This window comes from Lotus japonicus, chromosome 1 (genome assembly GCF_012489685.1).
Source record: "Lotus japonicus ecotype B-129 chromosome 1, LjGifu_v1.2".
Taxonomy (NCBI): Eukaryota; Viridiplantae; Streptophyta; class Magnoliopsida; order Fabales; family Fabaceae; genus Lotus; species Lotus japonicus.
This window is the reverse complement of record NC_080041.1, coordinates 3,616,273-3,633,828: the sequence shown is the minus strand read 5'-3', so window position 1 is coordinate 3,633,828 and position 17,556 is coordinate 3,616,273. Positions and strand designations below refer to the sequence as shown.

The 17,556-nt window shown below is 35.2% G+C and overlaps 2 protein-coding genes across 3 annotated transcripts; one reads left to right on the top strand and one right to left on the bottom strand.

Moving 5' to 3' along the window:
* Positions 1–6,148: 6,148 nt before the first annotated feature.
* LOC130733117 (peptide methionine sulfoxide reductase A1-like) lies at positions 6,149–9,396 on the bottom strand. Of its 2 annotated transcripts, none has more exons than XM_057585196.1 (4): positions 9,244–9,396; positions 8,979–9,005; positions 7,327–7,856; positions 6,149–6,628 (listed from the first exon to the last, which is right to left on the bottom strand). In XM_057585196.1, the coding sequence occupies exons 2-4, from the start codon at positions 8,995–8,997 to the stop codon at positions 6,377–6,379; spliced, it is 801 nt and encodes a 266-aa protein (XP_057441179.1). In that variant the 5' UTR covers positions 8,998–9,005; positions 9,244–9,396; the 3' UTR covers positions 6,149–6,376. The 2 variants fall into 2 exon arrangements, with proteins under 2 accessions (XP_057441179.1, XP_057441180.1); XM_057585197.1 differs by having other exon boundaries at positions 7,327–7,853.
* A 7,110-nt stretch (positions 9,397–16,506) lies between these two features.
* LOC130731525 (uncharacterized) lies at positions 16,507–17,158 on the top strand. The gene has a single exon (XM_057583832.1). The coding sequence runs from the start codon at positions 16,584–16,586 to the stop codon at positions 16,884–16,886; it is 303 nt and encodes a 100-aa protein (XP_057439815.1). The 5' UTR covers positions 16,507–16,583; the 3' UTR covers positions 16,887–17,158.
* Positions 17,159–17,556: the final 398 nt, after the last annotated feature.

Genomic DNA, 17,556 nt, shown 5'->3' with positions numbered 1-17,556 from the left:
CTGTACCTGATTCCAATCCTGCTCCTAACAACAATTGCGAAGACTTTCTGGAAAATATTAACCAGGTCACCATTCAGAAATTCTTCATCCATGTCAAAATCCTCATAGGAGATTTTATTCTCGAAATCCCTGCCCTCTTTGACACAGGGGCAGATTCCAGTTGTATTTCGGAGGGACTCATTCCCACCAGATATTTTGAGAAAACTACTGAGAAGCTCAGCGCTGCTGAAGGATCTAGACTAAAGATCAAGTATAAAATCCCCTCAGCTATCATAAAAAATGGTAGTCTTGAAATTGAAACTCCTTTTCTGTTAGTCAGGAATTTGAGTCAAAAAATCATTATAGGAACCCCTTTCATTAAGAAGCTCTTCCCCTATAATACTGACGTAGATGGCATTACTGTCCAGCACCTTGGACAGCCAATTTTATTCAAATTCTCTGAACCCCCCATAGAAAAAACTTTGAATGTCATATCCTACAAGGAGAAGCAGATCAACTTCCTCAAGGAAGAAATCTCTCACAAAACTATTGAGGTTCAATTGCAACAACCTTCTGTCAAATCAAGGATTGAGAATATTTTCGAAAATATTCAATCCAGCATCTGTTCTGATCTACCCAACGCTTTTTGGGAAAGGAAGAGCCATATGGTGGAACTTCCTTATGAAAAAGATTTTTCAGACAAACAGATTCCAACCAAGGCTAGGCCTATTCAAATGAATGAAGAACTTCTTCATTTCTGCCAAAAGGAAATCAATGATCTTCTTGAAAAGAAACTTATTCGCAGGAGTAAGAGCCCTTGGTCCTGTGCAGCCTTCTATGTCAACAAGCAAGCTGAGATAGAACGGGGAACCCCTAGGTTCGTCATCAACTACAAACCTCTCAATCAAGCCCTTTGTTGGATTAGATATCCTATCCCCAACAAGAAAGATCTCTTAGCCAGACTGCATGATGCTAAGGTCTTTTCAAAATTCGACATGAAATCTGGATTCTGGCAAATCCAATTGCAAGAGAAGGATAGGTATAAAACTGCTTTTACTGTTCCTTTTGGGCAGTATGAGTGGAACGTTATGCCTTTTGGGCTAAAGAACGCCCCATCTGAATTCCAAAGGATTATGAACGAAATCTTCAATCCTTATTCCAAATTCACTATTGTCTACATTGACGATGTTTTAATCTTTTCTCAAACTTTAGATCAACATTTCAAACATCTCAATACGTTCATCTCTGTAATCAAAAGGAATGGCTTGGCCATATCCAAGACAAAGGTCAGTTTGTTCCAAACCAAAATCAGATTCCTTGGTCACAATATCCACCAAGGAACCATCATTCCTATCAATAGAGCCATCGAGTTCACTGATAAATTCCCTGATCAAATCATTGACAAAACCCAACTACAAAGATTCCTGGGTTGTCTCAATTATGTTGCGGACTTCTGTCCTCAACTCAGTACCATAATCAAACCCCTTCATGATAGACTTAAGAAGGATCCTCCACCTTGGTCCGATATTCATACCAATGTGGTCAAACAAATCAAACTTCGTGTCAAGAATCTCCCTTGTCTTTATCTCCCTAACCCTCAAGCTTTCAAAATTATTGAAACTGATGCCTCTGATATTGGCTTTGGTGGTATTTTGAAACAAAAGGTTTTTGACAAGGAACAAATTATTGCTTTTACTTCAAAACATTGGAATCCTGCTCAGCAGAATTATTCTACTGTCAAGAAAGAAGTTTTAGCAATCGTTTTATCTATTTCAAAATTTCAATCTGATTTGATTAATCAAAAATTCTTGGTCCGTGTGGACTGCAAATCTGCGAAAGAAATCTTACAAAAAGATGTCAAAAACTTAGCTTCAAAACATATCTTTGCCAGATGACAAGCTATATTAAGTGTTTTTGACTTTGATATTGAATATATAAAAGGATCTACCAATTCTCTCCCTGATTTTCTTACTCGTGAGTATTTGCAGGGAAGGTCTTAAGATGTCCTCCAGAGGAGGATCCTCCTCCCGAGGAAAAGGAAGAGGCAGAGAAAAAATCTCTGACTCTTTAATCTTATCTGGGCCCACTGCCCACCAATCTGGACCCACTGTCCAAAAATCTGAGCCCACTGCTCAAATCCAATCTTCACAACCAAAGCAAACCAAAGCTGACTATGCTTTGCCCATTGAAACACTCCTCGCCTTCAAACAATCAGGCTTAGATGAAATACCTCAAGGCCTCACTAAACTTCCGAATAAATCTTGGGCCAGCATCGCTGATAAAGATGATGACCTAGATCTCCAATCCCTCCAATCTTTTATTGAAAGAACAAAAAGCTTAGCAACTCATGATGGAAAGAAACCTGTTGTTGTTGCCCAATCTAGCCCAGTTACCCAATCTAACCCAAAATCGGAATATTTGACCAAAACTATCTCCAAATTCCAAACCTGGATTGAACCAGAATGGTGGGACCATTCAGGAGGGAACCTCGCCAATAAAATTGGTACTAAACTTTTCCCTGGTTATCTTGATCCAATCCGCCCAAACAAAACCCAGAGATTCTATGAGTTTATCTTGGTTGATACAAACAGTGTGGATATTAAGCATTTTAGGGATAAAAATGACAACTCCCTAATTACCCACTCTACACTCCAAATTCTCCGTGTCCTTCGTCCCACTGACTTTGGACCCAATCCAAACACCTACAGAAAATTTTCCCAGAATTTTGACCCTATAGGTTTTAATTATTGGGATTACATCAAAGCTTGGGAATTTACAATCCTTGGCCTGCAAAACCAAAATTTCAAGCATTCTTGGCTCATTTACTTCAAATGGACCAACAAATATTCCTTTCCAATTTGGTTCCATTCCTGGTGGAGCTTCTTTGGTCCAACTACTGAAATCTTTCCCCCTGAAGTTCTGGAGGGATACAATCTTTTCCTGAAACATTGGGACAAAGAGTTTAACAATTATCCTGATTGTTTAAACTTTTATACAATCTTTTCCCTTTCTTGGGTATTCTCTTGGAGGTACGGTCTTAAAGCCAAACCCCAACCAATTCTCAACAAACATGCCCTTATCAAGTGGTGGAAGGCTTTTGATGCTTCCAAAGCTCACAAGGATAAAGTAATTCAATGGTTCAAAAACAACCAGAAATATCTCAAGCATGCAAGTCCGCAAACCAGCCTTTTGCTAAATCAAAAGGCCCACATCACAGCGGCCCTTGCAGGAGCTTCAACAGAAGAAGACTTGCTAAGAAATCTTCAATCTGCTCTTCAATTATTGAAGGAACCAATTGAGCAAGCCTCATCTTCAAAGGCCCCTCAACACAAAGTCTCCGAGCCATCCTCTCTTGGGTCGTCAGATTTTGTCCAAACCACAGAATCAGATGATGATGACTTCTGCTAAGTTTGTCGTCTTGTAATCATTTTATTCTGTAATAATTCAATTTTTGTACTGTAGAAACAGTAAAATTGACTTTTTACTGTAGCAAATAGTGCCAGTCAAATAGTACCGTCTACCGGAACTATTCAACCGGAACTATTCTAACAGTGTCCAATCTTTTTCTTTAAATAGGCTCATTCTGAACCTTGTTAATCAGAGTTTGGTAGAGCTTAGATAGAGAGTTTAGAGAGAGAAACACTGAGAGAATTCCTTCTGTAAGTTCTCCTCAGTTTTCCTTTCTTTAAATCTTTTCAGTTTTTAAGTTTCAGTTTTGTAATCTATGTTTATGTAATATATATCTTGTTCAAGTTTTATTTTTCTGTTTATGGAAGGCTGAGCCTCCTGTTTTAATTCCTGTTTTTAATTTCTGCAATTTAATTTTCTGCAAAAAGCCCCTCCGTGGTGGCGTCCTACTTCTCTTAATCCTCTTCTCATCCCCCTCCTTCTGCTTCCGACCCCCTCTTGGTATATATATATATATATATATATATATATATATATATATATATAGTGCGTGTTTAATATTAGCAGAAATTTTCTTGAAAGAATAATTATTTTCTTCAAAATAATCCTAGAAAATTGTCAACTTTTCAACTCTAAAATAAATTAATCCGAAGACAAACTCAAACAAGTGCTTTGCTTCATAAACTTTTTAATCGTATAATAATATCGGCACTACTTTTAAACATGAAATTTAATATTAAACCCATCTTGTACATTATTATATAACAAACAAATAAATTATGTCAAAAATACCAATTGGCATAGGATCAATCATGGGCACATGTTGTCGGGGCCGTTTACTATGGACCAGTTTTTTCTGGTCTATGGTTGCACCACTCTCCTTTTGACTTGTTATTGTAGGTTTTCCGGTTTTAAAAATAAAAATAAAAATACATATTTATTAATCACAAAAATAAAAAATGATAAAATACAAAATTAGGTTAAATCCTTTTCTCCAGAATTGCTTCACCATCCTCACCCACTTCTCCCCCTCCCTCCTCGCCGCTGGTGCCAACGATTTCTCCAGCCACCCCCACCGCTCCCTCACCGCCTCACCTCCTTCCTCGCAAACCCTAACCACACCTTCGTCGGCGCCGGCATCGGAGGCGACGTTGACAAGCTTCGCGACCACTACTCCCTCCGCGTGGCTCGTCGACCTCTGCGACCTCGGCGCTGACGTGATGCGCGACCGAGATGCGGTGGAAGACTGGGTGCTGGGAACCTTGCAAGCTTCGATCTCCTTCGAAGGAAGCAACTCTGTTCTGGTTCAATCGATGGAAACACAACCTTGCATGGCTTCGATCTGCTTCACAACACTTCCATCCTTGTTCAGATCTGAAGCCAAAGCAGAGAAAAGGTAGAAGCTTGGTGTGTTATGGTGAAGAATGTTGTGTTGCTGAGTGTGATTTCTGGGTTTTGAGGAGTGTGGTGGTGGATGTTGTGTGTGATTTCTGGGTTTTGAGGGTGTTGTTGTGTGGGTTACGGTGGTGAAGGATGGATCCTTTCTCAATCTAGAATTCAATTTTTTCAGATGTAGTTTTTTTACTCATTCCCAGATCTGTTTTTCATCTCAAACACATGTCTGTAAAGAGGAAAAAATAAAAAAGGAGAAGGAATGCAATATAGTTCTGCAGTATATTTGATTAGCAGAACTATTGGGTTTTTTGTTTTTTTTTTTTTTGTGACATTTTGCTTTGGTTATGGTGAATGATGTGAAGTGTGGTGAGGGAGGTGATGAAGTTACAATTTGTCCAGAAACAAAAAAACTCAAACCCATATGAAAGGAGGAGGATGAGGGTTTACTGCGTTTGTGATTTTTGGGTTATTTAATTCATCTTCTTCCCGATAATTCTCTCACTAATTTCTGTGTCTGTGAAGGAAACAACAAGGCTGTGGAATGAATGGAGAAATGGAAAGAAGTCTGATGAAGATGGGTGAAGGGTTTAATTTAGGGATTAGCTTATTTTTAATAAACCAGATTTAGATAATTAATTAAAGATTGTGAAAAATATGTTTTTTGATTTTTTTTTTTAAAACCTGCTATTGTCGGTCAAAAGGGGATGGTGCAACTTTGCACCACCAAAAAGTGGTCTATAGTAAATTTTCCCCATGTTGTCTACATACATGAGAATTACAAGAACCCACCAGCAGTGGGGGCCGGGCTATGTCCATAATCAGCAATGACAGCATAAAATACATGTTAGATACTATATGCTAACCATATTTGCTTCCTCAAAAGCAATGATGATTACCAGTTACCAAATGCACTTTCTTATGAATAATATTGGCTTGTTTTAATGACTTTTCTAATGTCAAAGTTACAGTATAGAGATTTAAGCTATATTTGATTTTGAACATCTGTTAGCCCCACATTGTAAACGAAAGTTAATACACTTTGACGGAAAAAGTGAATGGAATTCTTTATGAACTGAGATAAAAATATGTTCACATTATATTCAACTAGTGTCCAAAGACATACACTTACCTGTTAGAAGTTACTAAACTTTCTTTTACATCATTATAATAAATGTTATCACATTTATGTAAAAGTAATATAATCTATAAAAAGCTTGCCCTGAAAATCAAGGTGCAAAGACCCTTTTCGTCTCCAAAAGCCATTCAGCTTCTCAATTATAATTTCAGCACAATTAGCTTTTAATCACTATTTAATTAATTCAGTACACAACTACGCTATCAACGATAAATTTTAATAGGAATGTAATTAATTTCAAAATACTAACATATGCATCACATAATATAATATGAGACAATATACAACTTTACAACTGAATTTATACCTATGCCCGTTTTCAACCTCCAATACATGGTTCAAGAGTTCTGTTGATATATTAACAAATCAAATAGCTACTAACAAAATCATCAACTCACATTTAAAAAAGAACAGGTCATAGTGTAATTATGATCCTTGACGGTGATTCACCGTCAACAATTAACCATAGCACCGAATTGGATCATTGCATCCTTTAGAAGTAGATTGTTTGAAACCAAATCTACCTCCTTTCGCGAGGTACTGTTGATGGTACTCCTCTGCCCTGTAGAACTTCTTGGCAGGATGGATCTCAGAAACAATCTTCCTGTTCAACTGCTTCTGATGTTGTTCCAAAGACTCCTGAGCTGCTTTCTCTTGTTCAGGAGTGTAGAAGTATATTCCAGATCTGTAATGTGTTCCCACATCATTCCCCTGTCACAAAGGAAGATCAAATTCTCACTAAGTGCTTATACCATGTTTGGATTAGATTTTCTTTCTTCAGAATCAATTCTGAAACCCAGAAACTACTCACCAGAATTAATTTAATTTGGTTTTAGAATCATTTGTAGAAGGGTTTCTAAACATGCACCAAGTCACATGATGATGCACAAATCATGAGCAGATATCACAACTTGTCATCATGTATTTAAAGGTTCATGCATGCATGGATTTGAATGAAAAAGAGATCAGAGAACTACAAAAGCAAAAGGTGTGCATAGTGAAAGGTGAGGGAAAAAAAGGGACAGGACCAAAAATGTAATTAAAGAAAATAGATTATTCCATGTCAAAATAGTTTTCTAGATAAATGAAAAAATAAGTGAAAAACTGAATTTTATTTAGAAGGAAGACCATAGTGGGAACTAACCAAAAAAAAAAAGGGAAAAAATAAGCTGAAACTTCATTACCACAATGAAAACAAAGCAAAAATTAGCATTTGCAATTGAGCACTTAAATGCAACTGATGTATGGAGTAATGGTGTGTACTGTGTAGGACGAGAAGACACATGATCCAAAACAATTTTATGCCATTTCACTATTTCAGACAACAAAAGAACCAGATATCAATCAGAAACCAGACTACTCAATTTAACACCATAAGGTTCATAATTCAAACCAAAAACTCTACATACCTGTCTATTCAGTGTGGTAGGATCATGTCTAGCCCAGAACACATCAAGTAGAGACTCGTAGCCACATGCTTTGGGATCATATTGGACTCTTACAATCTCTGCGTGGTTAGTGGTCCCTGAAGACACATCCTCATAGCTTGGGTTATGCAAAATCCCCTGTGAGTAACCAACTTCAGTCTTGGTCACCCCAGGCACCCTCTGGAAGGCCAACTCAACGCCCCAAAAGCAGCCAGCACCGAACTGCGCAAACTGCTGGCCTGGTGCCGGTATGTCATCATCTGGTCCCTGAGCAATGGATGAATCCATGTTCTCCGGTGACCTTGTGCTACCAAATCCAAGTCTGTTCAACAGGTTCATAGAGGGCTTGCTCCCAGCAAGACGGGGACGAGTTTCGGAAAAGAAGCAAGAACGCTTGACAGAAAATTTGGAAAGCGAGGGCAGGAACTTGGTTTTGGAAGGACAGGAAAGGGAAGAAGAAATGTACACAAGAAAGGAGCTGGATGTGGTGCTATAGCTGCTGCAGGTTGCTGCTAAGAGTTTGAGAAACATTAGAATCCTTTTGTAGAATACATAATCTTTTCAAAACTAACCTCATATATATAAATGAAATAAACAAAAAAAAAACAACTCACCCACCAAATCAAGATGCCAAGAAAACTGAGTGAGGAATTTGAACAGATAAAAGACAGCTAAAGAATAAGAATTTAACTTTTACCTATTGCCAGTTCAAAAACAGTTTCATAGTTATACTATCAAGTACCAACAAGCAATATGGCCCTACATTTGAAAAAATGGTAAAAGCTAGAAAAAGTTTAGTACTTAACTTGATTAGTATAAGTATAGGACACTTGTTTATTCATAGTGAAAAGGCTTTACACTAAACAAGGTTCCTTTAAACAATTAAACTCTTGAATAATTAACCCTCTGAAGAAATGTACGCAGTCTAACATGAAAGATGAATCACATCAAATGAGAGCACAAAATTTATAACACGAGAATGAAAAGAGAAAATCCTCAACACTAAATCTCTATGTTTCAATCTAATCACATGAATTAATTCCTCTGACCTTCACACTGGATGTTTTCTTATATTTGTGTTCGTGCCCCAAAACATGGACTACAAGTGGCAGAATCGCATAAAAATATGAATACTCTTTAGCATAAATTCAAGCCTACAACTTTTTTCTAAAAATTAAAAAGTATACCCAGTGCCTTTTCTTCTGTACATGTATATACTCAGACAGATATAAAGAAAAATGAACCTTTCTTCTGAATATAGAAATGATTTATGGCTTAGATACTAGGACTCACTTGAGGGAAGAACAAAGCTACATATTAAAATTTATGGAATAAGATGTTCATAATATCATATTCATAAACTTCTGATTCCATAAATTTTCTCGTCATGCCAGCATACTATTAAATTTATATTTTATCATGCAGACAGCTATCCTAATATAATATCCAATCCCCTTGCTCCATTGCTATACATGTATTGGAATTTCCAAACATTATCATAAAAAAACACATAAAATAAAAACTAAAACAAACTCACATGACCCTGAATAGTTTAATAGAACATTACACAAACATAAATGAAATGAATTATCCAAAAAATAAAAATAAAATGAAATCCAAATATCAAGCCATACCTGCTCCACAGAGTCTCATCTTCAAACCTTCAAGAAATTACCAGAATCAATCACCATACAAAAATTGATAGAAAAATAACAAAGATTAAATTTTTTTTCAAAAGAAAGGAAATTGAGCTGAAATAAGTTGAACCCAGAATACCCTTTTCCTTAAAGATTAAAGGGAAAAGGGAAAGGTGGAAAATTTAATTTGAGTAATAGAAAAATGAGAAAAAAACATGAAATTGGAAGATGATAATGAGAATAGAACGAAGAAAAAACGTACCCAAGTGAGAGTAGGAGTGAGAGAGGAATTGGAGAAGGCTTCAATGGTGGTTGAAGATGACGATTCGCTTACTGCAAAAAGGGGCAATCTTGGTGGTAACTGGTGAATGATGACGCTTTCTCTCTCAAACTTTCTGTTGGTATCAAGTGCAAATGACTAGAAAGCCCTATATAAACTTACCTTAATATATTTAATGAAAGGATAAGAACGTCAATTCATAATGATATTAATCACCTTAAGATAACTTTTTATATTATTGTTACGTCTAGAATGTTACTGAAAAATAGTGATTTTAAAAGGTGACACGTCGTCAAATTTCGTTCATATCATATCCAAAATTTATTTTATAGATAGATATCTTAATGGTGGTGGGTGCTCACCTTGCATACTGAGAATTTAGAAAATTAAAATGTGTTTGATTTGATAGTTTATATTTTTAGATTTCTAAAATAGATAGATTGTGGGTTGAAATGAATTAATTTAGTAAATAAAAATTATTTTTTTTGGCAATAATTACAAATTTAATTTTTTTTGTCAATGCAAAATTGAATTGAAAAATTAAACTTTTTTGTCACTTTTTGGGTCAAAGTACAAATAATGTATGAATCTGTAATAACACCTTAGGCCTGGCAATAGGCCCATTTGGCCTAACAAATCAGTGCTCATTCATGGACAAAAATATATCCTATAGCTCATTGGGCTTATCTTAGAAAAAAACAAGTGCTAGGCTTTTCCCATCCACTTTGATTTTTTTTTTTAATCCAAATATATTAATCATAATAAGGAAGAAGAGGTTAAACTCGAGAATAGGACAATGAGGATAACAAAAACAAAAAAACCTCAATCATCCACAGAGATACACAATCGCTTAACCAGATTTTGATCCCCTCTTGTGGTTATGGTCATGTGAAGGATCTCAGTCTTTAATTCATTTTAAATAAAATCTGGACCATTAATAGATATATGAAGAGAGAAAATTAAAATTGTTAGGAAAATAATTTTGTCCATTAAATTTCAAATTAAGGGTTGAGATCCCTCACATGACCATGTCATGTGAGATAGCCACATGAGGGGATTCAAATCCCACTTAACCACCCTAAAAAGTATAGACAAAAAGAACCTCCTGAACAAAAGCGAAAAACCAACAGAAACTAAACCAAAAATTTAAACCAGAACCAAAGTCAACACCAAGAGCATTATCATCACTCAGGACGGCCACCACTCCTCCATTTCCTAAGCCAGGCCGCGAATAGCCTCCTCGACCCCACCATCAAAAGTACAACCCACAAACTTGCCGACTAACCACGCCTTGATTATAACACTTCTATTTTTTTTTGGGAATTAAATATATTATGTAGATGAAGAAACAAGAATAGATGTCCAAGACATAACAAGTACTATACAATCTTCCAACTTCAGACTAAGAGAAGAAGGAAGAAGTGAGTAAAAAAGATAACAAACAAACAACAGTACATGGCTAAAACAAGAAGCAAAAAGCCAAAATACAAAACCAAATAAATACTAGTGTCTAAACAAGACAGCACATGGCAAAGTTAAAACTAAAACAGCAAAAAGAAAGCAAACTAGAAGCTAGAAACGGCAACCAGTAGAGGAGATATCAGCTATAACACTTCTATTATTAAAAAAGGTTCTTTTGACAAAAAAAAATACAAGGTTCTTGAAAAATGGAGCATTGACACAAGAGGGATTTCTGACAAAATAAAAATAAAAAGAGGGTATGCTCCGGTATCCTCTGAAAATGAGAGGGTTCAATGCTCTGTAGTTCATATTTTAGACAATAAATGAGGTTATCACCAAATCAAGGTACTAGTGGATGAGATAGAAGAAATGAATTTTTTAGGATTTTTGAAATCTAGATTAATTTGAGAAAAATATAGCAAACATGATATGCAATATGGTAATTACTAATATGATGGGTTGTATTTTCCAAACCACCAACCCTTTTCGACTCATCCCACCTAATCCATCAATAAGTGAGTTGATGGCGGAATAAGTTCACCCATCTGTTTGGTTTTTTTTTTTGACTTGTTAATTAATTGGGGTTGTCTAAATGACCCATGATAAAGTTTGGGTTAAATAACCCACCATCTAATTATATTGGAGATAAATGAGTTGGAAATAAATTAATAAATATAAAATAGAAATTCCAACTCACTTATCTCCAATGTGATTGGATGGTGTGTTATTTAACCCAAACTTTATAATGGGTCATTTAAACAATCCCTAATTAATTAAGTTTATCATTTTTTATATTGTTATTACTATTTTCACTTTTATTTTCAATTTTGAAGCTATTTTAAGTGGATTAATATGCCAATTCATTTGTTTTAAATTTATCAACTTGCCTCATTTTTTATCACTCACAATTTATTTTATTTTGCGAACGAATCTACCAACCCACTGTAGAATGGGGTGAAGTATATTATCCAATGCATGTCCACTTCCCAAATGCGAGGCGAGAAAGGTTGGTCCATTTTAAGCGGGTTGACACTTGACATCGAGCATGGCGGGGTAGATTCTAGGATTTGTTCAATCGCATTTGTTTGATGGAAGACTAGTTGAGTTTCCCTTGTGCCAACTAGACCTCTCTCTTAAAAACAATAATACGATTTTTTACTTTTTTAAACTTTTTTTTAAACGTGCTTTAATTTTTTTAACTTTTAACTAATACTCATTGTCTTTTACATGAATTTCAGCCTCTCATTTGCGATATGAGGTTACATGTTTTTATCCCGAAAGTAATTTCATTTCTTTTTATTTACTATTTAATCAAAACATTAGGAAAAATCACATATAATTGTCTCTTCTATTTCTCTCATAATTAACACCAATTTTCTTTTCTCAAAACTTTTTTCTATACTCAATTACTTCTCCATTTCCATCACCTATATTCTTTAGAAAAAAATATAATGTAACTATCAAAAGATTCTATTCGCTAGCACGTAGAGCAGCACACCATCGATTCAAAAGTTGACTACATATGTTACCTTTCTCTAGTCAACTTTCAACTTCTTGCTTTTTATAGTAACAGAAAGTTACATTGAAACACGATTAAGCTAATTGCAATTAATTACACTTTGCATGCACATATAATTAATCCAAAAGTGTTATCCAATCTGACTATTGTCCACGTTAGACTGAAATGTATGTGGAGGGAGTGTAGTGTATATAGTAATATAACCTTCATAGTCAATTAGACATACATATAATAGGGTTAATCATGGTGGTTGAGAAAAATTGCTTTTTCTTTTGGTCAGCGAAATGAACAAGTGCACGTGGAAGATTTAATTATTTGCATAGCAATACAGCACCTTCTCTCAAAGATTCCTTTCCCTAATTTGTGTTCACACACTACTTAGCTACTTTGATTTGAAAGGTGCCCTCAGATTCCATGCTTAACCCCTTTCACACCTAAAACCTACCAACTAATTCCTGCTTTTAATATGACCCCGCTATACATTGATAAGTTTCAATCAGCACCATGAATTTTTTTATAGTATTTATGAATTGAAACCAATAAATATTCATGTTTTATTTTTTAAATAAATATTCATGTTTGGGTGCCAATTTCTTTTAAAACCCTTCAGAAATGTATTAAAATAAAATGATTTTTTTCAATGTACATTAATCACCCAAATTTAATTCTGTATAAGTAAAGTTCAATTATTAATATTACTCTTTCAAATTAATTATAAAAACCCATTATATATTGAAATTTGGCTATAAGGTGTTTTCTCTTTTTGATTTTACAAGGTATTTCTACATTTAAGAGGTCTGCAGTAAGAGGTCATGAGACCACTCTCTCTAAATTCTGAGATCATATTATAGGGACTAAACATGGGAACCTGTGATCCGGAAGATTAAGAAGAGATTGACCCCTTGGAAGATGAAGCACCTTTCCTTTGGCGGTCGTCTTTGCCTCTTGAACTCGGTACTTAGTTCCATCCCTCTCTTTTACTTATCTTTCTATAAAATACTGTTATCTGTAGCTAACCATATTAAAAAGTTGCAGCGGGCTTTTTTGTGGGGAGGGAGTGAGAGTGAGAGGAAAATAGCATGGGTCAGCTGGGACACAGTGTGTAGGCCTAAGGAGCAGGGTGGGTTGGGAGTAAAAGACATTATAGCATTCAATAGAGCATTATTGGGTAAGTGGAGGTGGAGGGTGTTGAGTGAGAGAGATAACTTGTGGGGAAGGGTTCTTGGGTCGAAGTATGGGGCTGGAGTATGGGTTGGTGAAGAGTTATGCTTTGGGAAGGGGTCAAATTGGTGGAAGGATCTAGGGATGATCGGGGAGTGCAGTGAGAAGGGGGGGTGGTTTCAAGAAAATTTGAAGAGGGTAGTGGGGGATGGCGGGTCAGTAAGGTTTTGGGAGGAGCGCTGGGTAAGAGGGGAATGTCTTAAACAGAAATTCAAAAGGTTGTATGACATGTCTGTTCAAAAGAATTGTTTAGTGGCGGAGTTGGGGGAATGGGGGGTGGAGGGTTGGGTATGGAAGCTAAGGTGGAGAAGAAATCTGTTTGTGCATGAGCAGCAGATTTTAGATAATTTAATGCAGGTTTTATCTTCAGTTCAGATCCAGAGAAATGTGAAGGATTCTTGGCAATGGAACAGTGATCCGGAGCGACGATATTCAGTGAAATCAGCATACTTGGATCAGTTTACTCATGAGGACAGCAACTGTTTTTTCAAAGAAGTGTGGCGAGGTCTGGTTCCTTCTAAGGTTGCTTGTCATGCGTGGAAGGTTGCACATGGAAGGTTACCAACGTTGGACAATCTGATTCAGAGGGGAGTAGATATGGATAACAGTAGAAGTGGCAATTGCTTTCTTTGCTCCCAACAATTGGAAAATGTAAGTCATTTATTCTTTGGCTGCAAGTTCTCATATAAGATTTGGATGAGCTGCTATGCATGGTTAGGGATAAAAACAGTGCTGCCAGTAGATTATAATACTCACTTTATGCAAAATGAAAACTGGGGGAAAAATAGAAAGCAAAGGTTGTGCTGGAGGACAATTTGGCTCGCTGTTATTTGGAGCATTTGGATTCATAGGAATGCAGTGGTCTTCAAAAGGGAACAACTGAATCTGGAAGAATTAGTAGAACTGGTGAAATTGAGATCCTGGTTGTGGCTCAAATCTCTGTTGCAAAGCTTCAAATCCTCATTTTATGAGTGGATTACATAACCTCAGATTTGTATGATGGGGAATTAAAGGAATTCTTCCGTTTTTTGTTCTATTGGCTCTGTTGGGGTTGGTATTTTTTTTCATGTAACTTGTTATATAGCTCAGTTATCGTGCTACTTATGGGTCGGTTATCTGAGTCTAAGCTCCTTGAACATTGTATTCTGTTTGTTTGCACATCTTGTGCTTGTTAATATAGTTTTGGCTTTTCAAAAAAAAATATTATAGGGACTAAACATCTCCTTACAAATTCTTCTCTAAACAAACTACACATGGATTTAACCCTCAAATAAATATTTTAATAAGAGCACAACTATCTACCAGTTGTGTTGAACTTTGTTGGTCTCTAGGGCGTTTCTTTGTTATGTAATTTGAATATTAAGATTTAGGTAGACTAATAATGACCTAGTCATTGAATATGTTAAATATTTATCTAATGATTACATTTTACATTTTTTTAGGTTAGGTACGCCTATTACTATAAGGCAAGGTGAATTGAATAAAGATTTTAGTCATCCTTTGTTTTCAAGAATTAATATACGTACAGCATTTTCATTCTCAATTTCCAAACTATTAATCTGATATACGGTAATTAAATTGATTAAATCCATAGATTAATTACTTGCCATGTTTTCAAGGAAAATTAAGAAAAAAAATTCAGAAAAGAGTTGCTTTTGCTCGATTTCACGTTATTGCATCGGGAATGCCTAAGTAAGAATGGAGGAAAAAATAAAAGATCCTACTAACAAGTTTATGCTAGATTCCAAACCAAATCTCGTTCACACCTAAACATTGATCAACATTTCAATTTTGATTGCATTGTAGTAGTGGTGGTTTCATTGGTGCAATAAGTGCAATGCAGATAGGTTTTGACTTTTTTGGGTGATATCTATTCATGGCTTCACTGCTCTAGCCTAAAATTTGCATTAAACATACGTTAGTGGCTATTTATGGACACTAAAATATATGCAACACTCACAATTTGTGGCCATTTAACATAAAAAACATTTTTTTTTGAACCGGCGATTTAACATTAAATCATCACAAACTGTAAAAAATAATTACAACTATAAATAATTTGTGGTAACTAGAAATAATATTGTATCACAGATATTACTTCCTCTATTTCTATATAACTGACACTTTAAGGTTGTTGCACAAGTATTAAAAAATGTAGCAATTAATGTTCTTGTTTTATTAAAATTACAATCTAACTTCCTACTATACCCTTTACCTCTTTTATTAATTCTAACTTTTCAATTTTCCTACCACAAATAAATGAAGGGTACAATTGGTAAAGTATAATTAATGCTCTTTTGAACTTTGTAAAGTGACAAATAATTAAAAATAAAATTTAGCTAGAAATTGTGTCAGTTATTTTGAAACGGAGGAAGTACTAGAATTGTATGGTTCACACACCTTTATGAAATTTAGCAATACTTAAAAAGTTAAAACACATCTTTATAAGTGTTCATGTGTATGGTTCACATGCAATTATTTTGTCATAGTACGTGTTCATTAAACGAGCTTATTTGAAATAACTTATGATGCTGAAATTAACTTATAACTTAATATTTTAAATTTACTTGATAATTTTTTTTTTAATTTTGAAGCTCATGAAGCAATCTTAATTGAGTCGGATAGGACAAATGTGATCCAAATAACTCGACTTACCTAATATTCATTTGGACAAAAATATACTTAAAGTTAAAACAACATCGTGCCAATTAATCTACATACTTAATTATGCACTTAATTCTACCCTAAACTTATTAAATTCACTTATAAATAAGCACTTAATTAAGCTAATTATTCATACATAATCTAATTACAAAATGTGTTATAATTAACCTTTTTAGTCGGCACAAGCTAGTGCTATGCCGGCTCCAAGGTGATCTCTCTCATCACATGCGCGCATATGATATGTTTGAGTTGGTTGGAAAACACAGGGACCCATACTTGCCACGTCTGAAATCCAACATGGCATTAAATATTATTGACTCTTTTCCCAATTTTTATTTTTTGTGTTTAACATATTTCCTAGACTATATATATGATGATCACCCACCAGATCCTCATCTCTCTCTTAATATTCTCTTCCTGAAGCACAAGGCATTTCAGTGTTAACCAAAATCAGAAAATGGGCAATTGCTTAAGGCACAACCACCAATATTCCACCGTCGGCGGCGATGACTCTCCAACAGCGGCAGCTGAGGGTGGTTGTTTTATTGCAGGATCAAGCTATGGTGAGAAAACAAATACAAGTTATCAAGAGGTGAAGATAAAGATCACAAAGAAGCAATTGGAGGCGTTAGTTGGGAAAGTGGAGGTGAAAGGGTTAAGGGTGGAGGAGATGTTGGCTCATTTGATGGAACATAGTGGTCAATATGACTCACTCCATCGCCCTTGGAGGCCTGCTTTGCAGAGCATTCCTGAGGTATAACATGTTTGGATCAGTTTCAATTTTCTCTGAATCAATTCTAGAAGCTGCTCACTAGTTTTTCTAGAATTGATTTTAGTTGTAGAATCAGTAATTGTAAAGAGATTTTCAAACATGTACTTATTAGCTAGCTAGCTAGAAAGAATCCAGAGTTAGATTGCAATCTTCTTGTACTTGTATCCTGCAAGGGAATTGAACAAGCATATGTAAAAATTATGGAGTGCCCTTTTGTGCAAATGTACACATAATGCGGTGCTTTATCATTTCTTCTTTAATTTCTTTTTACTCACCACCCTTTCAGATCTGAATTTCAATTATTGGTTTCCAAAATTTGAATGGAGGAGATAGGAGTTCTCTGAACTCTGAAGACCTTTTCTGTGGGCAGAAAGAAGGGCAATTAACCACTTTTGTCTCTAATTTCAATTTGAGTGGACATGAACTATTTTGGGGTTCACTTTCACAAGTTGGGTTGTTTTATTGACATATTCTAAGAGTACAAAAGGACAATTATCATAAATTCATAATTGTTAAAAATATTAATTACTCTTTTAATTTGTGATATAATAAATTAAATTTTTAATAACAATTTTCCACTTTTTTATCTTCTTTATAATGAAATCATTTGTTTTGCTACTTTACTTTAGTAAACTTTCTAGTGAGTACACCTTCAATT

What these genes read in the sequence shown, in the direction of transcription:
- LOC130733117 (XM_057585196.1), bottom strand. An exon ending in CTACCACACTGAATAGACAG is followed by an intron (nt 6,629 to 7,326) that starts GTATGTAGAGTT and finishes CCTTTGTGACAG; the next exon opens with GGGAATGATGTGGGAACACA.
- LOC130731525 (XM_057583832.1), top strand. Translation starts at nt 16,584, where the DNA reads ATGGGCAATTGCTTAAGGCACAACCACCAATATTCCACCGTCGGCGGC.